The sequence below is a fragment of the Haliotis rufescens genome, unplaced genomic scaffold (genome assembly GCF_023055435.1).
Source record: "Haliotis rufescens isolate VD_foot unplaced genomic scaffold, xgHalRufe1.0.p SCAF_9, whole genome shotgun sequence".
In the NCBI taxonomy this organism is placed as follows: Eukaryota; Metazoa; Mollusca; class Gastropoda; order Lepetellida; family Haliotidae; genus Haliotis; species Haliotis rufescens.
Genome location: NW_025964383.1, coordinates 12892578 through 12919943, shown reverse-complemented (window position 1 = coordinate 12919943; position 27366 = coordinate 12892578). Strand labels below are relative to the sequence as shown.

The 27366-nt window shown below is 41.1% G+C and overlaps 2 protein-coding genes across 4 annotated transcripts in view; both read right to left on the bottom strand.

The window, feature by feature from the left end:
- Positions 1 to 3779: 3779 nt before the first annotated feature.
- The window catches only part of LOC125377429, a 44714-nt gene continuing 21127 nt past the window's right edge, over positions 3780 to 27366 (bottom strand). For both annotated transcript variants that reach the window (XM_048390757.1, XM_048390758.1), the window contains one exon: positions 3780 to 4547. In XM_048390757.1, the coding sequence (XP_048246714.1) occupies positions 3892 to 4547 (656 nt within the window). In that variant the 3' untranslated portion in view covers positions 3780 to 3891. The remainder of the gene's footprint in view (positions 4548 to 27366) is intronic.
- LOC125377432 (E3 ubiquitin-protein ligase TRIM33-like) lies at positions 12157 to 26715 on the bottom strand. 2 transcript variants are annotated; one of them, XM_048390773.1, is made up of 7 exons: positions 25886 to 26715; positions 21382 to 22156; positions 20249 to 20316; positions 19824 to 19904; positions 18238 to 18311; positions 17510 to 17632; positions 12157 to 13037 (listed from the first exon to the last, which is right to left on the bottom strand). In XM_048390773.1, the coding sequence occupies exons 2-7, from the start codon at positions 21437 to 21439 to the stop codon at positions 12209 to 12211; spliced, it is 1233 nt and encodes a 410-aa protein (XP_048246730.1). In that variant the 5' UTR covers positions 21440 to 22156; positions 25886 to 26715; the 3' UTR covers positions 12157 to 12208. The 2 variants fall into 2 exon arrangements, with proteins under 2 accessions (XP_048246730.1, XP_048246731.1); XM_048390774.1 differs by lacking the exon at positions 25886 to 26715 and adding an exon at positions 23828 to 23904.

Genomic DNA, 27366 nt, shown 5'->3' with positions numbered 1-27366 from the left:
TTATACCCTATTTCTCCTCACCACCTCTGGGAAACGTAAGTATTTCATCCACAGTGCGACCCCAAAAAGGAAAATATTTAATTTACCTACAAATTTGTAAGCAAATAACAATATAATGATCAGTAACATAATTTTATTTTGCAGATTGCATTTAACTAAGATGAAAAAAACAACATTTCCATTATCATAAGAAATCTCTACCAAAATGTAGTGTGTTCAGAATCAGAATCAGAATCAGAATCAGAATCAGTTTATTCTAAAAAAACACAAAAGGTGGTCAAAGAGCACATTACAATAAATAATTATGTATATGTACAAATTGCAGACAAGATGGCAGTTAATAACAACATGTGATTACCTAGCATTTTTATATACGAATGGACATTTTTACAATAAATCTCGATACATTCTTTAGATCCTGTGTGTTTGTTGTTGATAAGAGTTTTACAAATTTTATAATATTTGGCCATTCAGTACAATATGATGATAAATATGTTTTTACAAAAAAAATGAAAGTTCTTAAGAATGGGGTACCAAAGCTGCCACGTCAGACAGAGACAGGGACGCTTCAACATGTTACGTCTAGTTCGGAAGGGGAATCCGACGACGTTACGTCAGACAGCTTAAACGACGCAGCTACATGTACGTCTAGTTCGGAAGGGGAATCCGACGACGTTACGTCAGACAGCTTAGACGACGCAACTACATGTACGTCGAGTTCGGAAGGGGAATCCGATGACGTTACGTCAGACAGCTTCAACGACGCAACTGCATGTACATCTAGTTCGATATGGGAATCAAAGGACGTTACGTCAGACGGCGATATCCAGACCATATCCATGACAACCCAAGCCAAAGCATCCAGTGGGATAAAGTCAAAAGACCTCACCACCAACCTCAAAGACTTCAAAATCACAAAAATACAAGAAGCCATCAACATCAAAAGACTCTAACCGTCGATCAACCGTGACCAAGGTTATTTCATACCCCCGGCATACCATCAACTCATCAACGAATCAAGGCAGTCATAAGACCTGCTGTTTATATTAACACAGTTTCTCTTCCATAAGTCATGGTTGTCTTCTGTTGTTATCTCGTGGCCTTCTTAGTCGCAGCAGGTGCACCTAGGGTGATGTATTCTCCACCTCCTTCCACACGGAGGAAGGGGGGTGGTGTCGTTGTTGGTGTTGTGTTGGTGTTGTTGGTGGTCGTGTCGGTGGTGTTTGTTGCTGGGGTTGTTGTTGTTGTTGTTTGTGTTGTTGGTGTTGATCTTGCTGTTGTTGGTATTGGTGTAGTTGGTGGTGTTAGTGGTCGTGCGTGTTGTTGGTGGTCGTGTCGGTGGTGTTGATGCTGGGGTTGGTGGTGTTGTTGATGTTGTTGATGTTGGTGGTGTTGGTGGTGAAAGTGTTAGTGGCAGCACATGCATAAGGTATATACTATGTTTCACATTATGTTACTAAATATGAAACAGCTTATGAGTTATTTCAACCTTCATCTCCACATGATACCAGCTTGTTGCCTTGAAATCGTTTTTGGAAACTGTACACATATTCAACAAATGTTATTGAGGAACATTGCGAAATAATATTAGAAAAATCAGTTTATAATGGTTAAGGTTTTCACATCGATTGTCCACTTGCATGGGGACAATTAGTAAAGTCCATTTCTGGTGTTCCTCGGCATATTGCTACAAACTGTGTCATCACACGTCCATGCATTTTTTTGTTTGTTAGTTGTTTAACGACACATTCAGCAATTGTCGAGTTATATGACAGCGGTCTATAAATATTCAAATCTTGACCAAGCAATTCAGTGATTGACATCATGAGCATCGATCTACGCAATTGGGATACGATGACAAGCATTATAGCTAGAATGGGGAGAATTATCATTAAACTACCCGCGTGTTATCAAAAGTGAGTGGACCATTGTAACCTGATAATGCCCTCATATTGCTTGACTCCCGTTGTTAGGGAGTCAGCTTTGACGTCATCTGATTTGTTCTTCAGTGGCATTCGTTGTTTGCAGTAAATATTTAAAAACCGATATTGATGATTATATTTATCTGAAAACAAATTCTATATATTTTAGCTATAATAACGGTAACGCTATTTTTGCTGGTAATAATCATTCGCAGAAGCCCTCCATCTTTTAAACTGCCCTCCTTCGTCCTGCAAATCAGCAAGTTTTAAGTAAAATATTATTTTCAAAACAATAGCTTATCGCAATGTCACTTACTTTATTTTGTTTGATAAACATCTAAAGAAATCACACTGCTATCCCCTGTCAGCATGCAAAACGAGGCGAGAGCATCCATCGATTGGTCAGGTTCGGCGACTTGCCTGATTGTGTGTCGTACCATGTACCATGATAGATTTACGTCACCCATGAAGATCAAAGTAAGAATAGGTCTTCAGCAACACGTGTAAGTTGTGAGAGGCGACTATGCGTGTAAGAGGGGACAAATACGATTGGATGGTGAGGCTCGCTGACTTGGTTGATGCATGCCATCGTATCCCAAAAGCGTAGATAGATGGTCTTGACGCCAATCACTGAATTGTCTGGTCCAGACTCAATTAGTTAACGATCACCATCATATAGCTGGAATATTGTTGAGTGCGGCGTTAAACAACGAACAAACAAATGAACAAACAAACAAAAACGTTTTACCTTTTATCTAAATGTTATATACATTTACACATATCACATCAAGATTACAGGTTCAGGGGGTTATAGTTGATAGGTATAGGATATGCCTTCTTTCACAGAGAAGACATGTTCGACTCATGTAGTTGGTTTTGAGCAGATCTGTGTGTTCATATCACGATCATTGTCACCATCTCGACAGTGCCTTGACAATCATTGTCACCATCATGTTAACGCCTTGACAATCATTGCCACTATCACGACAGCCCTTGACAATCATTGTCACCATCTCGACGGCGCCTTTCCAATCATTGTCAACATCATGTTAACACCTTGACAATCATTGCCACCATCACGACAGCGCCTTGACAATCATTGTCAACATCACGACGGCGCCTTTCCAATCATTGTCACCATCACGACAACGCCTTGACAATCATTGTCACCATGACGACGGCGCCTTAACAATTATTGCAAACATCACGACAACGCCTTGACAATCAGTGTCACCATCACGACAGCGCCTTAACAATCATTGTCACCATCACGACAACGCTTTGACAATCATTGTCACCATCACGAAGGCGCCTTAACAATTATTGCCACCATCACGACAACGCCTTTACAATCAGTGTCACCATCACGACAGCGCCTTAACAATCATTGTCACCATCACGACAACGCCTTGACAATCATTGTCACCATCACGACAGTGCCTTAACAATCATTGTCACCATCACGACAGCGCCTTGACAATCATTGTCGGCATCACGACGGCCTAATAATCATTGTCACCATCACGACGGCGCCTTAACAATCATTGTCACCATCACGACAACGCCTTAACAATCATTGTCACCATGACGACAGCGCCTTGACAATCATTGTCACTATCACGACAGCCCCTTAACAATCATTGTCACCATCACGACAACGACTTGACAATCATTGTCATCATCATGTTAACGCCTTGACAATCATTGTCACCATCACGACGGTGCCTTTCCAATCATTGTCACCATCACGACGGTGCCTTGACAACCATTGTCACCATCACGACAGCGCCTTAACAATCATTGTCACCATCACGACAACGCCTTGACAATCACTGTCACCATCACGACGGCGCCTTAACAATCATTGTCACCATCACGACAACGCCTTAACAATCATTGTCACCATGACGACAGCGCCTTGACAATCATTGTCACCATCACGACAGCGCCTTGACAATCATTGTCACCATCACGACAGCGCCTTAACAATCATTGCTTTCTTCTCCTCTGTCATGTTGATGTCGCTGCCCACTACAAGTGTCATGCTGACAGTGAGGCGACGTGGGTTATACACCCCGAACATCGGCCACAGTGGCTGACTAGAGTATACATTGTCAAACGTCGATATCACTTTGTTCTCCTTCACATCAATGAAGACAATCTTCTTCCTGGCGTCATCATAGACAACACCGTAATGCAGTGTGTGTGATGTCTCTGCTGTGTCGGTGAGAGTGTCAGGCAGACACAGCACATGCTTCCCCTCCTTCCATGTCTTCCTGCATATCCCGCCGTGTGTAGGACAGAGGGAGACGGCCATGGTGTGGGAGCTTGGTAGTGCACTGATACAATGAGACATGTCCATCTGCTCCCCCCTGCATACACCCACCTCCAGGATGAGGTGGCCCTCTGTGAGTGGTTTGTCCAGACTGACCCTCGACTTCATCTCCCAGTACTGGGGACAGCCAGGCCGGTGGAGGGGGGCAGTGCTACATGTGCCATGGTACTTCTTCAGTCTCCCCTCCCCTGCAGGTCTGGTGTCCGACTTCCTGTTGACCAGGTCTCCTTCTGTGTTGATGTGGGCTTTGTCGAGATTGACTCTGTCTTTGTCATACTTCAGATGTATACCTACAACATATGAATGTAGTTTACAAGAGAATAACACATGAGACAAATTGGGATATTAAAGTTGTACTAAAATATCCAATTGCAAGGAATGCACAGCTTAGTACAATGTACTGACATACAAATGATGTAATATAATCACAGTGCAGTAGTATGAACATCAGACCTTCTGTGTATTACATTTTAATGTATGTATACTGTAATCTTTTAACCCGAATGTAAAATAAGTTAGTAACAGGTCTGGTGTAAAAGGTTCGTCACTGAAATATTTGCAGTGGAGATTCTGAATTACTAAAACAAAAGGATACACATCGCGCAATAATCACGCAGAGCGCGAATACTCGCGATCACAGTTGTTCACCGTCGTTTAACAGAAACACGAGTGAACGCGGTATAATGAGGAAGAAGCTTGAAATAAGGATGTTGAGATCACAGTGTCACGTGGCCTGGTGTAGCACGTTGGAGGACACCACATGGGGCTGGGTGCTTGGCGATGGGATACAGTAGATGGGCAGCATTATCAGAACAGGACACAAACAGTCAATAACACAATAAACAATAAGCGACATTAAATGTAGTGAACAAGTCATGTTTGAAATATTTCTGGAACATTCTGCTATTTTATTATTTGGAGTATGTTATAGTGTTCTTCTGTAAACGAAAAAATGTTGAGACGAAACAGCAATTAAATTAATTGTAAACATACAAATATATTTTGAAATGTCCTCGTGCTTTGCTGTCAGAATAAACGTCGTGCGGCACGTGCGAAATAGACCAGCCACACGCCCAGAACGAGCAAATCATGTCGACACCGCTCCAGCCGAGGCGCGTGATATTTAATTGCTCTCAGTAGATGGGCAGCATTATCAGAACAGGACACAAACAGTCAATAACACAATAAACAATAAGCGACATTAAATGTAGTGAACAAGTCATGTTTGAAATATTTCTGGAACATTCTGCTATTTTATTATTTTGAGTATGTTATAGTGTTCTTCTGTTAACGAAAAAATGCTGAGACGAAACAGCAATTAAATTAATTGTAAACATACAAATATATTTTGAAATGTCCTCGTGCATTGCTGTCAGAATAAACGTCGTGCGGCACGTGCGAAATAGACCAGCCACACGCCCAGAACGAGCAAATCATGTCGACACCGCTCCAGCCGAGGCGCGTGATATTTAATTGCTCTCAGTTTCAAAAGCAGATGCCAGCAGATGAACAATTGTTGTCAATTTCATTCTTATGATTTCTGAAAATTGGTTTCGAAAACATCACGACAAACGTTTGGTTTTGTGAAATTAAGATCAAATGCGCTTATGTCATTGCGTGGACAAAATATAGGTTGATTTCTATTGTACCACAGAGAAGGAATTACTGAGTGGAAAGAGAACTTTCGCGTTAACTAATTGTGAACATGCATGTCACTGTGAAAATTGACCAGTGACCAGCTGTCGACGAAAACCAATTATCGCTTAGTCCTCGCTACAACGCACACGTGATCTCATCTCGTTTTACCTTTGCTCGGTTTCATTAGAAGAGAGAAATATGTATCTACAAATGATAAACAAAAATTACTCCTGTGAATAAATATTAAAAACAACAACATACCATATAATCACCTTGCTCAAATACAATAGAAGAGACACGCGGGCGGTGTCACGTGACTAACTGACGCGGAAACAAAATTCCAACAACACGATGATGCACTTTCAGATCTGTCATAGCTTACTTTCAGTCTGTCATTTCTACCCCCCAAAAGAATTCTAAAACCTATTTGAGCTATTTTCCAAATGTGAATAACCCTGTATATATCGCGAAATCCATAGTACATAGCGTGCAAATCACATTGGTCTAAGTCAGTTTGCAGACGACAAATTGATAAAAGCATTTCTTATTAACTGTAACAAATATAAAAACAGCTTGTGATACCAGAGAAAATAAAAAATGTAATTTGTAAAACTGAAGCGGTGTGCTTTATCACGTGGCACGTGCTGTTTAGATGATGGCGATAACTGGTACAGTTTGTCAACGGAACATTTCTTTTTCCATTTCGTCATACCGAAAGACGTTAAAAGATGATACTTGTTGTTACCATGTCTGAGGCTGGACATTAAGGGGCTAAAACAAGGACTGGTCGGCTTGGAGTCAGTATACTGTGTCTGAGTGGGGTATTCATGTTAAACTGTGGCATGGTATCTCATTGAGCAAGCATGTAAATCGGCATCAGTCCGGACTATTAGAAGCAGCCACACACAAGTGCAATAATCATGGACGCGACGTTAAACCCAATTTCACCTCACCTCACCCAAGACCTATGTCATATTTACTCATCAGCAGTAAGTGTATTTTGTATTTTGAATAATGCCTCATTGATGATGTGATATTTCAATATTATTTGCTTCAGTTTTCTATGATTGTAACTATACCTATCGCAACGGTCTATGCTCTCCAAAACTGCACATGATGTTGAGAAATGTTACCATTGGTCGTCAGAAGAAAAACGCGATTAGCTGTGCAGAGTTGCGTCCATTGGACACGCCAGAGATTTGGATGCCAGAAATTGAACAGTTTTTGGAACCAAAACCTAACGCCCCAACACACCCGAAACATCTCACGTGGGTCATGCAGTTCCTCCGTGCACTGGCTAAGGGGTCATTCTTGATTTTGTCAAAATCGCTCCGAGCTCTGTACTGATATTGGGCAGGATCACTATGACTGCCAGAACGCCACTGCATATTGTCCATACATGTAAGACGGTCACTGGACAGTACTACCGAGATAGCATGCTAGCGACGATAGTAGTTCCGTTTTCGCTGCATGCTAGTCCACGTTTTGCCTTTCAAGACGATAATGATCGTGCCCACGGTGTACGTATTGTTCATGAGTACCTCCAACTGCAAAACATCACAATATTGCAATGAGCAGCCATGAGTTCTGATCTCTCCCCTATAACGCATAATCCGGGGACGTGTACGCCGACGTCAAGGGCTGCCGTTAACCGAATTGGGCCAGCCGTTGCGAGATTAATTGACAAGAATCCCGCAAATTTTCATGGGGAGATTGATTCGGACCTTGTCGAGCATAAATAAAGTTTGACCAGACGTTGGGAATAACTCATTATTGATCAAGTCATCTCAAACGTTTATGTTTTTGACAACACACCAATGTCGCCTTCCTTGATTGTTTGTACCCTTACAATGCATCGCCAACATGTTCTGTTGATAAGTATGTTACACCTAGTCCTTCCTATGTCGCATCCATTCATTCCAATCACTCGATACGTCTTGGTATTGTTTTGTAATAAGGCTACATACAATGTTTCAAACTCTATTTCGCCTTTAAAATATATTATCGCCAATAAATTTTCCGTTTCACAAGTGGCCGTCCATCCTATACAAACAAAGGAAGTAATAATATAATTTTTAAGATATCGGCAGGTTAGGAGGTGGATGCAAGAACAATGACACGACATACATGCAGTGTCTTAAATCTTAACTTGTGAACCTTGATATCCACGTATTTAGAGACAAACAGTGTATAAAGAATGTTCAACGTGATGCAATCGCTGTTTCATTACACTGGAACACACCAGGGGTCACGGGTGGCCCAGTCGTCTGAGGCGCCGCGATTCGCTGTGCAGAGTTGCGTCCCTTGGGCATGCCAGAAACCTATGATTGTGGGTTCGAATCCCGGTTCGCCCCGATTATGTTTCTAGGTTTGTCAGCACCATACCCGTGCTCGTGGGTTTCACCGAAGTGGTAAACGTCTGAGACCTGCATCACTTCGGGCTTTCCTCCCACATTAAGCTGGCACACCGTGATATGACTGGAATACTGTTTAAAGCGGCGTTAAACCCAACTCACTCACTCACTCACTTAACACATCACAACACACATTTGTATTCACACGTGAGAGATACACAGGTTATCAAGAACCAAGTCTGTGAGACTATATTGTCAAGTCTCAGTAACACGGTGTCTTTACCTACACGAGACTATTGATGTACTTGAAGTTATTCACACATGCACAACACCATGCACAACAGGGTTAATAGTAACAATATGACCCATTAAGCGGGTAAACAGTCCACTGTGCCTGCCTGTACATGGTACTCACGATTAAAACTGACAACTTCATACTGGCTCGGTTTTTATTATTGTGAGGCTCATGTTTAAATGTTTCTGATATTAAATCTTAGAAGTAGAACGAACTTCCCAGATATTGCACGATATACAGAACATCCCGAGAGTGCATCAAACATGTGAAAATGTCTGCCTGGCGTTACAGTGATTGCATCGTCTTTCTTCTCTCTAAGGCCCCCATTACGTCGTCTGAGATGGCGGTCGGGTGGCCAAGGTGTTGGCAGTGTGTGTCTCCAATGTCCGTGGTCCGTGATTATTCTTTCAGTCTTTATTTTTCTGCTCATTTCCTCGATAGGTTACAGCTGTAGTGTGAAACACTGTTTGAAACAACTGTCACCGCCCATCCCTCCCCCACCCCCCTCACTTCTTTCCTCACTCATTTCTTCACAGCGGGTGCTCAGGCTCGCTGACATAGTTGATGCATGTCATCGTATCCCAATTGCATGGTGGATCGATGCTCATAATATCAATAACTGGATTGTCTGATCCAGACTCGATCTCGAATATTTACAGACCGCTGTCATGTTGCTGGAATATTTCAGTCGGTATTTTCCTGCTCATTTCCTCGATAAATTATAGCTGCAGTTGGAAACACTGTTGGAAACCACTGAAACCACTGTCATCCCCCATCTCGTAATTGGCATTGGTGGCCAAGTCGCCTCTGGCTTCCCAATTTGCTGGCGAATTTCAGAAACCTATGCTCGTGGATTCTAATCCAAGATTCTCCCTGATCATGTTTGTCAGCACCTCATACATAACAACTGCCTAATGCCTGTATCACTTTGTCCGTTCATCACGCACATGCTGACATGTCTGTAAATCACGGAAATACTTTTTAAAGAGGGGTTCAACCCAATTCGCGCATTCACTCTTTTGTGTCACCAAGGCACTGGACTTTAGAATATACTATGTTTGTTTTACTTCTAACTTATTCGTTATATCGAGGCGTGCCAGAATTGTGTGATATTTGGTTTGATTTCAAAATTAGCCCAGAATATCATTTGTCAGCTCATGGGTTCTTCATCAGAAGGTTGAAGGTCTAAGACCTGCATTACTTCGGGGTTTTCACCTATGTTAAGCTGCTACCAAATCGTATAACAGAATTGATCTTTAAAGTGGCGTTAATCACAATACACTCACTCACCCCTCTGGCTAATATTTTTCGTGCTACCATAGGCAGGGGGAATGTCTACTTATGGCAACTGTCATTGGTTCACTTTAAGGTAAACATTTCCAAGACGATGATATGGTGGGTAAGATTTGTTATAGCGACCTTTGTCTGCATGAACAAAGGCGAAGTACCCTGTAGCCATAAAATATATATGTCTATTATCTTAATTGCAATTACTTAAAATATGCAAATCTCAATTGTAATGTACGTCGACTGTCAGCCATCCTGAACGAGCTGTGCAACTTTGTCACTCATTATTTACTGTTGTTTTTATTTTTGACTTATTCCGTATCTGTTGACCATGGATATAAAATCTTTGGACTTGTGACAAAGAATATAGCCGCACCCCAAGCCTAGCTAGGGGTAGGTCAGGCGATCCGTGGCACCAACAGATTGTGCTGCCCTGGCACCTAGTGCTTCTTGTATATACATATATCTACCTGTCTAAAGCAGTGTGTATATAGTGCAAGCCTTCGACTCCATGTTGTCACTTCCTACCGAGAACCGAACACCGACCCCGTGAATATAAAATATACAAATAATCATTAATAAATCAACGTCACACCAACGCGTTGTGAATTAATCATGTAGCAACATTACGCTATAATAACTGATGTTGTACACAGTTACCAACGTGTCCTGTAAGTAATTAACATGGGCCAGGTAAACAAGCCAATGACACACAAAGACTGCCAGCGCCTGACCTTCATTAGCCCAAGCATGAGCCAATTAGCTACTCTATGCCCCTCAATCGTAGTGGGTGACTAAATGTTCCATACGTGTTGACGTTTCATATTACTTGAACACGATGTACATCAAAACTTTTATCGAAGGAGATACATGATAAATGTACTCACACTTCAGCACCATAGATCTGTCTACAACTCCTGACTTCAGCAGATGAACACCGCAATCTGTGGCCACACCTGTAAAATCAATATATATACATGACCATATATATGTATGATGAGACAAAGGGACTTTGTGTGTGGGTTTTACTTTGTTTACCACTCTCGGACATGGAGATGCATGTTCAGTTGTCAAATGTATCTGAAATTATGTGATTAAGGGAGGTCAAAGAAGAAGTATGACAAATTTACCAAGTAAGACATCCATGGTTTTAGAGGCTCTCTTCTCTGAGGTTTCCTTCTCGTCAATGCACTGAAAATATAGCTTATGTGTTATATAACAAGGCACGCGCCTGTCATGGCATTTCACGGGTCTAGAATTTGAAGGACGTGAAAAAATTTACGGTTGCAATCTATATCAAGAATTCATGACACTCTCATGTGTAGTGAGAGGCGCTTTAAGATTAAGGGGATGGCCATTTATTCAGAGAACAAACACACACACCCCCCCACACACACACGCTTACCATCATCTCAAATGATCAATCCTAACTGGGATGTTTAAAATGAAGGAAAGGGAATCATTGTGTTAACAAGCGCACAACAGCTTTAAAATGTTTAAAATATTGTGATTTCAGAATGTGATGTTTCCTTTGTAACAAACATATTTGAATATAAGGGTAGACGCTGACATGTCTAAAGATGTGAATACATGTAAGATAATAAAAACAAACCGATTTCAAGCTTTTGATTTCAGCATTGAGCTTGTCTGTAAGTGTTTTGAGGCCCTGCATATGTTTCTCATCTGAACCAATTTTCGTCTTCAGCTCTGTTAGGTCCTGCAAAAAATACAAGCGTTAAATGGTCTGATGCACTTTGTCTCAATATGATAAAACAAAGTGATGGCGATTGAGGCAAATTTGCTTTGGATCAACCTGTAGTTGGTCAGTTTGTTGGTCAGTGTGCATGCAAGAATTCATGATGTACCAACACTGATTGTACTCACCATTTTGTGTTTCATTTCCAAGTCTGCCATAAAGTCAGCGTCAGTCTGAGTATCCTTGTCTGAAACAACAGACGAATAACTACTGATGATTAACATCGGGAACGTGTTAAGTGCAGTCTACAAACTTTAAAAACAAAACAAAGCATGAGTCTTAAATAGTGAAACACGTGAAGAAAAAGGGGGGTTTAAACGATAGAATGTCACAAGAACATGCAAACATTGTACACATACAAAGAATAACCAAAACTACAATGATGTTCAATGTGAATACCTTTCACAGATTCCTCATCCACTCCCCTTGGCAAAATGGCACCAAACACTGATATGTTTGATTTCAGTGTTGACAAGCTGTTGATGTTGAAGACAGCTGTAGGTACGACATGTGTTTGAGGTGCAGCAGTTTCTAGATAGTTCCGAGTTAGGTCCCCTACATAAGTCTCCAGTTCCACGAGGTCTGACTTCGAGGCATAGAGGAAGACTTTGGCGATGTAGTCTAAAGCCCAGTGCATGTCTTCCATTCTTCTTCACAGGTGAAGAGATGGGCATGTAGAGTTGCCTTGGTCTCCTTCGTCTGACTTTCAAGATCGATCAGAAGTTCCATCTCTCTTTGGTCAAGTTGTGATCTCAGAGATTGGAATGTGTGACCAATAGTTTCTATCAAAGAGCCGTTTGTTCTGTCGGTGGATTCGGTTCCCTGTCTGATGCTCTGCATGTGTGATTGCTGGCGAGCCTGTAACTTTGATAGCTCATCCGTATGATGGTTCAACTGTTTTGTTACAGTATCAGCAACCATATCCAGCTCCACAACTTCATGGTCTGCGTGGTCATCAAACCTACATTTCGCACAGATTAACTTCTTGCAATTTTTATCAAACAGATAAAGGGGGTGGTGTTTATGGATACTGCAGAAGGCTGGAATATTCGAAGCAGTCGGTGCCATGTCACTGAAGTTTTGAAGTACATGTTTCCTGGTAAGTTTGACGCTGCTGTGGATGTTCTGGCAATATTCACAGAGGAAGTCTTCACACTCCTGACACCAACACACAGCCTGGTTCCCGTCATCTTCATTTGTACAGAGAAGCTCTGTGGGGCGATGTTTGACTGTCACGTGGAATATTTCCTTCTGTCTCGCTGCATCCTTCTGGAGGCCTGTGTCTGTGAGGTTGACCTCCCTCTGACATGTAGAGCATGATATCACACCACCAGCTGCAGATGTCACACACGTCTCACACACAGCGTGTAGACAGGGCAGTAAGTAGGGGACTGGACCTTTCAGGGTAAACTGCTGCTGACAGACAGAACACTTTGGGAAGGCGTCCATTCTGGAAGACAGAAAACTTAAATGAGGGACCTAGAGCTGTTTCCAATCAACGTAGTGACACGTATCAATCAACTGTGCTCTTATCTATTGGGGCACAGCTCAGTATGATACAAAACATGCACACACATTCTCATAGTCAGCCTGTCATATTTGGCACCATGCCATGATGTCAATCACTGGACTGTCTGTTCTAATTTTGGACAGACAACCGTGACATAGATGGAATATTGCGGTGCGGCGTTAAACAACAACCAAACAAACAAATAAAAGATATAGCTCCTTGAAATAATCTCCCTGAAGCCAAATTCACGAACCTAATATCAACAAAATTAGTTTAGGATTTTTGTCACTGGCTAGATAACTGTTTGGCAATATCTGGTTGCAGCACACGACAATGATGCATAGCCTCACTATACATGTGCATTCAGATACACCATATACACTCAATGAACTCAAGAAAAGTAGAACCAGTTCCTTTACTCTGCATTCAGGATCACAAAGCGACCACAAATACCATCACAGTAACAACGCGTGAGTTTCCATTCAGGATATGTCATTGAAGTACAATCAATAGCAGTGAAGTGTTGAGAGGTACTTGTCTGTACACACCGCGCGTCAACGGTTATTCGACACGACCGGGGCTTATCTATGCACAATATAACAGTAGTTAAAGTAGGTCATGACTTGTATGAATAACGACTGCACTCATTGTAAACCGAGGGTAGAAATGTGTGGCAGTCAGTCAACACTAATATCCCAGCTTTTCGCTGTATGAATAGAGGTATAGATACCACCTTCAGCAGCCTGATATTGTCTTGACATATACATGGAAGTTGTGACCCTGATTATCGAACAGTTATCCGGCGACAAAGTGAGAGACGAGACACAACACACCTACCTGGACATTCAACTTCCTTCACTGTGACACAAACGTCACTTCCGGGAGATAACGCGGAAACGATGTCTCATTACACATATGTATGCACTGATAGATGTTTATGTTGGCAATTTTGATAACAATGTATGCACCATGCATACCTCGGTAGTATCAATATAAAATACATGGAGAATGAAGTATATATACTGAACCAAATTAAAAACTTCACAATCCTAAAATTTTAACATTTTGACCAGTTATCATTATGGGCCCTTATTGTGTATTTAAACAGTAATGGCCAGGTATTGTCTTCAGATAACACCCGTTTTTGTGCAGGTGAATTGATCAAAGTCATGTACACATCACTATATGGGCAAAAGTTGTTTTTCACGTGCAACTAGTCACGTGGCCATAATACCGCACGTGTTTTTAGCCATACTTGTTAGCAGTCATTAACAAAAAAAGAAAAACACAAGAAAACAAAAGTCTTTCCGGCCAGTTGTCATGCCACGCCTTTCAATTGTGCCACGTGAACGTGCCATCGGCATGTTGCAGACGGGAACGTCCGTAGCTGAAGTCGCAAGGACGATGGGTCGTAGTCGACGGACTGTTTATGACGCGTCTACAACAAACGGGTACCAGGTCGACCACGTGTGACCTCACATGCAAAGGATCGTCAGATCGTCTAAAGTCACCTCCGTAACCGATTTTTGATGGCTACATCAACCTGAAATGAATTGTTTAGGGGTAGACTGAGTGCGCAAACTGTTCGAAACCGTCTGAGAACTGCTCACCTTCAAGGACGACGGCAATACTGCGGGCCGATTCTGACTCAATTACACAGACGTCAACGTCAATTGTGGGCACAGGAATTGGAATCAAGTCGTCTTCAGTGATGAATCCCGATTTAATCTTCACTATGCTGATGGTAGGGCGAGGGTTGTGAGGCGCCGTCATGAACGTTACGCCCAGTGTTGTGTACAGGAAGTTGACAGATTTCGAGGCGGAAGTGTCATGGTGTGGGGTGCTTTCTGTGGCAATGCACGTTCCAGACTTCTTGTCATTCGTGGCAACCTCAATGCTGCTGCTTACCGCGACCAGGTACTGGCACCAGAACTTCTGCATGTTATGGCAGCACATGGACCCGGTTTCATCTTCCAACACGACAATGCCAGACCCCACACAACAATTTTGACAAGGAATTTCCTTCAGAATGCGGGAGTCAACGTCATGGACTGGCCGTCAAGGTCTCCCGACCTCAATCCCTTCGAACACGTCTGGGATGCTCTTGGAAGGAGTCTGCGCACTCTCCAGAACCAACCACAGAATTTGCAAGATCTTGGCACCATTTTGCAGCAACAATGGCGTCGTCTTCCCAATCATGTGTTCACAAGCATCACAAGGTCCATGTGGAGGTATTGTGTGGCAGTTGTCAACGCACATGGTGGCCATACACGCTACTGAACTTGTGTGCCATCAGATTCTCCTGCTTGGGACTTATGATTTAAACTGTTGATGTTATTACCGAATACCGTAGGTGCTTGGAACAAATTATGGTTACCAGCGTCAATTAAAATCCTTCTTTGGACATTAATGATTGAAAATTACCTTCTCTGATACATTTGTCCGTTGTATATCACATATGAGATTACTTTTAAAAATGTGAAGTTTTTAATTTGACTCAGTATATGTCTCTTTTAAAGTGAAACATAGCAAATGACTTCGTTGAACCATTTTATTATTACACAGATCACCTTTTACATACTGTTGCAGGAATAATTGTTTCTTGTTTAACACCGCACTCAGCAATATTCCAGCTATATGACTGCGGTCTGTAAATAATCGAGTCTGGGCCAGACAATCAAGTGATTGACATCATGAGCATCGATCCATGCATTTGGGATCCATGACATTTATCAACCCATTCAGCGAACCTAACCACCCATCCCGGGAGTCGCCTCTTACGACAACCATAGTCGTCTTTTACGGCAAGCATGGTTGCTGAAGATCTATTCTACCCCGGATCTTCATGGATCCTGTTGCAGGAATGAGTGACGGTTAGACATACATGTAATCACATTTAACAACAGTTCTTTCAACTTTCAGTTTTCAATTACAAAAAAACAAACAGGCTGGGTGTACTTTATTTGCCCCTCAGAAGTCAAACAGATATTCATTTTACATCGTCAAACAGCAGTACACAGAAAGATACTACGTGTTTTCATAGAAAGTAGGCGATGGCATCTTGGATTTATGTGTTTTTTTCAGATGTTGGTTAAACTATGTGAGTGAGTACATACAAACCAGGAACATTTGTAATTCGCTTTGGGTGGTAGATGCAATTTCCTATTTTGACTTGTACCATATGTTCCCGTGTGTTTTTTCAGGTGACAGTTGACTTGCCTTTGCATGTGTTTGTGACGGTGCCATCGTTTGGGCAGGATACGCTCACCGCTGAACCCCTTAAGAACCCATTTCGTGTTTTGCAATGTTGATGCTGAATGCATTTGTGCTTCAATATCATCCAGTGTTTCTTCACTAAGTTTGGGGAATCCCCCTTCACTCTCAGTGGGCGTGTCATCCACGGGTTATTCTTTAACTTAAAGGGAACTGCAGATGGTTTTGTCTCATTTGCTTGACCCAGTAACTACTATATTGCATCAAGACCGTCACTATCGATCCAGTGCACATCTAATGAACCAAAATCAACCTCTGATCACTGTTCATCGTCCATTTTTTAGTGTTGAAATCGTTGTAGAAAGATCATCTTCGATTTGAAACGAGTGCCGTGAAGCTCGAGAAAGCTACTTTCTAATTGACTGATGTCGACTTCTTGTTGGTATTTTCAGTGGTTGGTCAAAGTTCGCGAAAAGTCGTTCTGACGTGAATCTTAATGGGATGTCCTCAGATCTTTGTTTAGCTGCAGCGAGAACTTAGATCTGATTTTAATGCGATTGCTGAAGACCTATTCTACACCGGATCTTTACGGTCCTTTTGTTAACTAACTGTTGTAGCAGATGGTGATTTGATGATTTTACAAAAAGATTGCGGCTATAGTGAGTGAGTGAGTTAGGTTCAACGCCGCTTTTAATAGTATTCCAGTTATATCACGGCGTGTCAGCTTAATGTTGGAGGAAAGCCCGAAGTGATCATGATGCAGGTCTCAAACGATTTCCACTTCGGTGAAACCCACGAGTACGGGTATGGTGCTGACAAACCTAGAAACATAATCGGGGCGAACCGGGATTCGAACCCACAATCATAGGTCTCTGGGGTACCCAAGGGACGCAACTTTGCACAGCAAATGGCGGCGCCTGAGACGACTGGGCCAACCGTGCCCCTGCGGCTATAGACACATATTGATATTATTTATGCAACATTGATATCTATTTAATATTATCTTTGTAAGATAATAACAGTTAGTACGGATAAAATACAGAAAACTACGTTTATATCGAACTCAAAGGGACCACTAGTTTTAGTTTGTTATAAGATACAGCAAATGCCCGGGAACAACAAAACGGTTCGTTATATCCGTCAGTTGGTTTGTAGCATGTTCGTTATAAACGTAGTTTACAGTTACTGCTGAGACTCACTTCTTGGATACTGCGAGTGTTGGCGTGTAACAGACCCTCTGTATAGTGGACTGGTTGAAGATCAGCGAATGTCCCCAGAAACAGTCCCAAAACGTGTGACGGACAGTCGGGTCCATGTCAAAACTAGGTGACATCATCATGGATTGTTAGACAACGTCCCGTGTAGGTCTTGGGTCTTGATATTTGACTTGCAAATGAGTCGCAGCAATTTCATTGAGACAAGGAGCAGCACTGTTGCCTCATAGTAAAGTATTCGCTCATCACGCCAGCTCAGGTTCTGTACACAGCAGTGTTAGTCCCATTTCTTGTGTCCCCCGCCGTGATATTGCTGGAATATTTCACTTACTCACTCAACATAAATGATCACAATGACAATATGTTTAATATTTTCGCAAGGTTTTATTTCATAGGTCCACGTAATTGTGCATATCTCCCTCAAAAGAGGCGGTTATGTTTGTCGTAAGAGACGACTAACGGGATCGAGTGGTCAGGCTCGCTCACTTGGTTGGTGCATGTCATCGTATCCCATTTGCGTGCATAGATGCTCATGATAATAATCACATTATCTGGTTATTACATACTGCCGCTATATAGCTGGAATATTGATGAGTGCGGCGTTAAACCCTAAACAAAACAGTTCAATCACAAATTGTGCATGTATTATATCTGAATATGTTGAAAATTTATTAAATGAATAAATATCATTTGAAGAAACTGTCAAACCTTACTTAAAGAAATTCAGGCGTCCTCCCTTAGCCGCAGTGGTCCACACAGCCTTGATTCCACCTGCGTCAATTGTGCCCTGAAATACGATACACAGATTCTTTTAAAAAAGGCCAATATTTTTATCCCTACCGGAGACATTTTTTATGCTGATTGGTCGAAATCGACTTCTTCGATGATAATGTAAGTGACATATTATATTACAGGAATACAGGAAATAACACTTAAGCATTAAAGTATATCTCGTGACTACCTTTCGTATGCCTATTTGGGGCGGTCGAGTAGCCTAGTGGTAAAAGCATTCGCTTGTCACGCCGAAGATCCGGGTTCGATTCCCGACGTGGGTACAATGGGTGAAGCCCATTTCTGGTATCCCTGCCTTGATATTGCAAGGATATTGCTAAAAGCGGGGTAAAACTATACTCACTGACTCACTAATGTCCATCGCAGGTCTTTTTTTCACATGAAGCCTTGTGTCCTGTGAGAAATACAGAGGTACGTGTGCCCCCCATGCAGAACATGCACACATTTATAGGCAAACATGTATTTGCTGATACAACCGACCTCCGACCTCTGACATCAAGCCGAAGATCCGGGTTCGATTTCCAACAAAGTAACAATCTGTAATGCCCATTTTCTGGTGTCTCCCGCCCTGGTATTGCTGGAATATTTCCATAAGCGGCGTAAAATCATATTCACCAACTCTCTGACTCAAATGTAACATTCGCCTGGCAGACATCGCAATCCGATAATCACGTTGAGCATTTGTCGACACAGTTTGCTGACACAGGTACAAAAAACTGTGGAATCCGGGTAAGAACATAGGTCCCCAGCAACCTGTGCTTGTCGCAAGAGGTGACCAAATGGATCAAGGGTCGGGCGAGGTGCCTTGGTTAATTACGTGTCATCATATCCACATTACGTGGATCCATCCGAGGTAGAATAGGTCTTCAGCAACCCATGCTTGCCGTAATAGGCGACTAACGGGAACGGGTGGTCAGGCTCGCTGACTTGGTTGATGCATGTCATCATAACCTAACTGTGTGGATCGATGCTCATGATGTCAATCCCTGGATGGTCTGGTCTAGACTCGATTATTTACAGACCGCCGTCATTCAGTTGGAGTGCGGCGTTAAACAACATTCAAACAAACAAACAAACAAACAAACAAACAAACAAACAAACAAACGTGGATCTTCGCTCATCACTTGATTTTTTTGTCCACAAAACAAAGGAATAATCCACTGTCATTATTGATGATGTGAAAAGAACCATGTTCGTTTTGCACTAAATTTGAAAAGGCGCTGCAGACAGGACTTATAAACCTCGGATGACGTCACACCACAGTAGCAAAAGGTCCTTCAAAATGTTGGTAAGCTTCCAAGCCAGGCAATATCAACAATGCCCCGGGCGTTCCGGTGGAACGGTTCATAAGTTGGATAATACATGCCTCCTCGGTTTTGGTTGCAAATGTAAAACATTGAGCTCGGGCTTTTCCCTCGCTCGCGGTTTTAGCTTTCAACCCAGATCGAGGAGGCGTGTTTTATCCTGTACTTACAACGCAGTTTCATGACATTCCCAGGTGGCCTACCTTGATGATGACGGAAAGCATGCCCGCAAACATCACGACAGCCTGAAAGACATCAGTCCAGATGACCGCTTTCAGTCCGCCCTGCAAAAAACACACCCGTTCCAGTAACATTACTCATAAGGATTAGGTCGATCCTGGTTCATACAATTTAAGATTAATGCTACTTCTCAGATATATTCAACTATTATTAAATTACAATTATTTCTAAAGGTTGTTCCATGTTTTGGCGTTTATAACATTTCAATTTGCCCCTTTTTGGATAAAATACTTTAATGGACTGGTAAACCCTGATTTGAAAAACATTGCTCTTGGTTCGTCAAAATGAACCGGTTGTGTTGAAAGTTTTACCCACAAGAAATAACATGTATAAATAAAATAGGATTGACGTATTGATAATTATTTAAGAATTAGTGGTCATTTCTCACCATGGCTGTGTATAAAATAGCGGCAGCTGCAACCAGGAAGACTGACCCTGTTTGGGGAAATCCCGTCACTATAAATAGAACAAGATTGTTTTCCTTCAAGACTTTACAACTGTCCAGTCTAGGTGCCGGTACGTTATTTTGGCGCGGACAACGTATGCTGGCTACCTTATCTTAGAGATGGCAGGGTCGAAACAAGCATTGTAGCAGAAAAGAAATTGTTTACACCTTGGAAAAAAGCATATTTTTTTACACATAAAAAAACACAATTTGTTTATAAGTACTAGTAAACCTCATTTTTTTCTATCTTCGCAGTGGATTATTCATTCATTACATTTATTGCCTAACATGAAAATCGGAAACATACTTTAGGATTTTAGTGGTCGATGTTTTGTGACGCGAGCCAACCCTGCTCTCAAAATTATTCTAATTATAACGATAGGTCGGCTCGCGTTAAAATATGAAAATATACATAACCATCACATACTGTAATAACACACATAAGTAATATTATCGATTCGCATTAATGTATCATTTGTCATCGTAGAGGTTTCTTGAATGAAAGTCGTAAATCTGTTGATGAACACACACACAAATAATATAAATATATATATATATATATATATATATATATATATATATGCAATAATCTTGGACGCGACGTTAACCGTATTTCACCTCACCTCACATGTTTGATTCCAGTACGATAACTATTTACGTGATGATCTGACAACCCCCCAAAAGACGGTAGCCAAAATGTGATCGCCCAGTTTAAATTAATGACACGTGGGTTCTTGAGCCAATCAGACGTCAACCAAATAGCACGATTCGGCTTCATTTCTTTATCATCTCGATTCGGAAATTAATTTTAAGAAAAGACATTTCATATTGAACACAACTGTTCCAAATAGTGTACTCTCTCTTGAGTGTAGATGACATGACACTCGACAGAGTGTATGAACTATCAAAAACAATGTAATGGTGCGGCCTTTATTATTTACATTCGGAACTGATGGTTTTACTTTGTTTGCGAGATACACAATGCAGGTTTCATACCGAGATTCGATGCTGATTGGCTGATTAGAAAGATTTCCTGACGCGTCTAAACTAGTTCCGCTGTATTAATCTGAACTTACCTCGTAAGCGCTTGTAAGTTTCAGGGGATGAATCAGTGGTATCATCAACACCCTGCATATCAGAAATGCCGCCATGAAACCAAAAATAGCTATAAAAAGCTGAGCTCCATACACGTATACTTCTGCCGGATAGCCCAACATCATGATCGACGACTCTTACGACACCATGAGCGACACAGCGACGGGGAGAAACTTCATGGCACGTCCTCCGACCAGAAACTCGGATGTTGTTCGCTGACGTCCGCCAGACATAGCAAAGTAAAGTCCTATGCCCAGTGAGATGAGGATGGTGGCGCCGAACACCACGTAGTCGACGATGTGGAAGCTGTGTCTGCTGGCCATTTTAATTCGTTTCTCTTGCTATCGATCCAAGTGAGTCTTTGCAAGGGATGAGTCTTGTGATGCTTGGATGCGTTTATGATGCGTTGGAAACGTTTGTGATGCTCAGAGAAATCTGGGGATGCCTGCCAATCTCTTGGGACGGGTATGCCTGTCTTGGAATGCGTTGGGATGTATTGGGATGCGCTTAAAGGCCTTGAGAAAACAAGGTCTTGCGGTGTCTAGGAATGTCTTGGGGTTTTCGAAAATTCTTGAAGTATATGGAAAGGTCTTTGGATGCTTAGGTAAGAAGGCAATCTGTAGATTTGATACCATCGGTGTGGACTTCAATGTGTTGAGAATACTCTTGCCATCTCTGCACGATGTCGTTCCTCTGTGCTACGTTGCATAAGATGCCCTTGTCACTCTCAAGATGGACTGGGCATTGGGAAACATTCTGTTGGGTTTAAAACACAAATATATAAGCATACGTGTATACAATGTACCTTTACCTACATCATACATCGTTTTCTATAAACTATGGAGAATTTAGGTGAGTATGGTTGAGTATGGATAAGTATTCTTAAATTAGATGACATCCAAAGCAACAGTATATTCGTCTTTTAAATAACTAGACATGCATTGTCGGGCCTTAAAGCGGAGTACAGGAAGCTAAACACGCCAACCTCAGTTCTGCACCAAATGGCAATTGAAAATAATTTTGGTAACATTCAGGATAAGTAATGATGCTAAATAAACAAGATTAATATTTCCAAAAATATGGTCAGTTTTAATTATTGGGTGGATGTCGATTTTAAAACAGTCCATCAAAATCTCATACAGTATTATCAAATCATGGCGGACAGTGTCTGCACTGCACGCTCCATGTTTAAAGCAGTTGCCGTCACAACTAATTGTAATGGACCATGTAGAAGCACGGTTGTCGGCCCTATCATCTGGCGTGTAATCGCAACTTTGTCACACTGGTGTCGGAGCTTGGAGTAAAGCAGAACGTCCTACAAATAGCAAACTAAATGTTATAGATTGTAACAGTAAAATCAGTATCCGTTACACATTCGTCGACCCGTGACGGCCCGGTGTAGAATAGTTCTTCAGCAACCATTGCTTGCCGTAAAAGGCGTCTATCCTTGTCGTAAGAGGCGACCAATGGGATTGGTTGGTCAGGCTCTGGACCAGACAATCCTGTGATTGATATCATCGATCTACGGAATTATGATCAATGACATGCATCAACCCAGTCAGCGAGCCTGACCACCCGATCCCGTTAGTCGCCAGGTGTAAATGAAGTCATCTGAACGTTATGTTTTACAAACCTAAACACAGTCAATGTCGCTGCAATAACGTCGAGACCTAGCTTCAATAGCTACTGATCATTACACATAGCTTTCGTTAGTAATCGGAGAATATTGTATGTCTCTCCGGACTATGTTACGTTTTAAACATTCCCCCAAATGCACGGGACTGAATTATTTATCAACATATGCAGCAACAGAAGCTAAATGGATGATTGTCTTGTATACCCTTGATGATGTAACAATTAAATCCTTCAGAAAATGCATTTCCTAAAGAAATAATAATTTTGTCTTCAATGAAAATAATAAAATAGCTTCAAATGCAATCGAGTTAATTTTATGTAAAATTGTTTTCAATGTCAAAGAAAAAAAAAGAAAAATTATTTTTAAGTATTGAACCCCAAAATATCATATCCCTCATGACAGAAGGAGAAATGCATGTTAAGGAATAACCAAAAAATCACGGTCTTAAAAGTTGAAAATACAAATCATTATCCGATTATGTTATGCAAGAAATAAACTAAATATAAAAACACATAAAAAGTATGCATTATAGAACCAAAGAAATATTAAACCCCTTTGGACAGAAGGGACAAATGCATATTTTGAAACAGCCATCGGATGTGCCCGCAGGAAAAATGCATATTTTGGAATAACCAAATAAACCACAGTCTTGAAGATTTAAATGAAATGTGTATCTTTATGAGCGTAAACATATTTCAATATCAGAAGAAACATTTACAATATGTTAATTATAAGAAACCACAACGGTAAAGATTTAGTTGAATCATACGACAGAAACAGACGCATACTACCTCTGTCCAAATGAGTGTTTCTTATGACCGGTGCCACACATCTGTGCCTCGGGAATTAACGCTTCTGTCTCGTCATAGTGATTTGAATGAAATATTTGCATATTTGAATGCATTAACCTGCTATAGCGGTCGCTAACGTGCCGATCAGATGACATAGAATATTGTTGTGGGAATTGCAAAGAATCACTAACGAGGAATTACCGATATTATATACATTTAAAAACAGCATAACACAGTTCATACTCAACTAGTAATATTCTGTTGTTTTACATCTCAACACCCGCCATTATTGCATGTTAAATCACACTCGCTGATTCCATGCTCATGAATTACCTGATACTCGTGACTGAATATATCACCCGAACTTTCTAAAGCATTTTAATTCCCGACATGGGTACAATGTGTGAAGCCCATTTCTGGTGCCCCCCGCCGTGATATTGATGAAAGTGGCGTAAAACCATACTCACTCACTAAAGCATTTTAATTTCTATAATTGTACATATGTACGTCATGATTATGATATTGAGATAACCGTTATTATTATCGATAATTTGCAGTTGAATATGTTAACAATAATATTAATTTTGAATATTTTCATAGTGTATGCTGTCTTATTGGAGGTGAACATCCCACTATATATAGTTACATCCCGAGTTATCTACATGTCTATTTGTATAATAGTGTACTCATATGGTAGACAAAAAGTTTTATTTCACACAGAGGGTAATCATGTTAAACAAGGACGAGACAAAATCAGATAAGTATTAATGCAAGTTTGTACTGAATGAGACACTACTTCCTGGAATGTACATAGTCGTTCTGGATGTGATATGTATAAAATGTATCATTTAACTCCGTTGTATATGAGCCTGTGGCCTTCCATACAACACAGAATTGAATTGAATTGAACATTGATGACAATGCAGGAAAAACGTGGTTAATTGTTGGATGATGATATTAGCCACTAGCAATATCAGAAGTGCCACTGTGCACGACCAACCAGCACACTGGCACAAGCCCTGGGTTAATATACTGGAGTTTATTAGTCAGGCACAGAATCAACTACAATTTATAGTCGATTACAGAATAATTACAATCTCTTTAGAAAAAGATCTTAGCTCTCGCTGCCGCTAAACAAAAGTGTAAGGACATTCCGTTGCAGGTCTCGTCAGAACGACTTTTTGCGAACTATGACCGACCAATGAATGACAAGAAGTCAACATTAGCCAATCAGAAACCAATTTTCTCTTGGCCACTTCCATTCAAGACTACTCTTTGAAAAAAGAAACTTTGACAAAGTTCTCGATTCAAGATTTGAAAACAGATCTAAAGAACGTTCTGGAACCTTCAGGATTTTAAAACAGATCTAAAGAACGTTCTGGAACGTTCAAGATTTTAAAACAGATCTAAAGAACGTTCTGGAATGTTCAAGCTTTTAAAACAGATCTAAAAAACGTTCTTGAATGTTCAAGCTTTTAAAACAGATCTAAAGAACGTTCTGGAATGTATAACAGATAGCGGAGATTGTATGGCTGTACCTCCACATGGCTGTGCAAAGTCTCTTCCGTTCAAATGTTTATCCCATTGAAGCGAGAGCAAGACGATGAGTTTGACGGAATCAGTCGTACAGCACGTAACTGTCGTTCGGAATACCACGTGTTAAACTTTTCGGGGTTCCTCATTTGGTAAGTGACGCTCTGATTGGTCGGATGAAAGGTCGTTCTAACGTAATGGGATGTTCTTAAATGATTGCTTAGCGGTAGCGAAAACTAAAACCTGATGTTAATGAGATTGATAATGATTACAATCAATTATATATAAACAGATATACAAAGAATTAACAAATATATAAAAGGATTCACAATGACTGATGCAGATTGATTTGCACACAGCAGAATCACAATGTGCATGCAGCTTACGAATGATTAAATAGTACTCATACAATTCATCCTATAGTCTCTATCTGAATGCGGCACATTCACAAAAGTAGACATTCACACAATTGTAGTATATGTGAAGCATGAAATTTAAAAAGTTAAAAATGCATCAAGATCTTACCGTATAGTATCTGGTTGTAGCCACATTGCCGAACTGTTCAGTGTACCGTCAGGACTTTCTACATAAAGATAGTGAACGCTGCTTACTTGTGTGAATAATAGTTTATACAATAGCCACAGAGTTATGTGTGACTGAGCTATCGCGGATGGTCTCATTTTCTGATTAAGTTGTCAATGATGTTACTTTGGTAACACTTATCTCGACAGAATTGCATAACTGAACTTGACCGAGCCACTCTTGATAAAAGTGTTTACGGGTTCGGTTTAGTTTGAAGAAGCAAACCTGACCAATATATGCGTGTAGGCGTGGTACATGTGATTATTAGTTTAGGCTGATAAGGGGTTAAGTCTTAAATTTGTTTGCATAACCCTGACCAGTATTACAGGCCACACTGGCCGTGAACTATCCGAATCGCGTTATCAGTTTGACCCTCAGCATTTTTAAGGTATTGGGGCGTTTTCCCTTGGTTTGTTATATTTCACAGTTTATATAATTTCTGAAGATACCCAATTCCATTCATATCTCATGTATCGTTATAACATTTTGCCCAATTTTCTTGGTCACAATACGTTTGAACAAAAGCCAGAAAACCCTTCTCATGATCAGAGAAACATCTGTTAACGCAGATTCCATTGTTCGATTCCGAATATTTGATTAGTACATACGTATTAATCACTATCAAACTGTTATGATACCAGGTGCTCGCAAAAAGATGAGCGTATCACGCTCCATTGGCATCCGTCACAAACACATGCAAAGATAGCTACAGCCTGAGTGTTCACTCTGATATATTTCAGTAAAAAGAATTAGGTCTTCAGCAACCCATACTTGCCGTAAAAGGCCACTGTGCTTGTCGTAAGAGGCGACGAACGGGATCGAGTGGTCAGGTTCGTTGACTTGGTTGATGCACGTCTTCGTATCCCAATTGCTTGGATCAATGCTCGTGATATCAGTCATTGAATTGTCTGGTCCAGACTCGATTATTTACAGACCGCCGTCATACTACCGTCATCGCTGAGTGCAGCGTTAAAAACAATCAAACGAACAAACAAACAGTCAAAAGCAAGAACAATCGAAATGGAAAATGATAATCATACCAACGCCCCCGCCCTACCCACTTAAGGAAAATGCCATTTGCATATTATATATTCGATAAAACAGTACTGCGTTTCCTAGCTAAAGGTCGATTCTCATTCATGTCACAAAACGCTGTCCCATGTCATGCGCATGCACTAATATTTGCAGAGAGCATGTGCTTGGAATACATCACGGCATGGACTTGTATTAATGTGTAATCACACCAATCAAATCATGAGTCGAGTGGAGGTAACTTGTCTGATTTTGTGGTCCAGACGCGATTATTTACAGACCGCCGTCATATAGCTGGAATGTTGCTGAGTGAGGCGTTAGACAACGAACAAACAATACCATGTGTATTTTCGAAACCTCAAAGGATTTGCTTCAATTCTGTTAAAGTAATT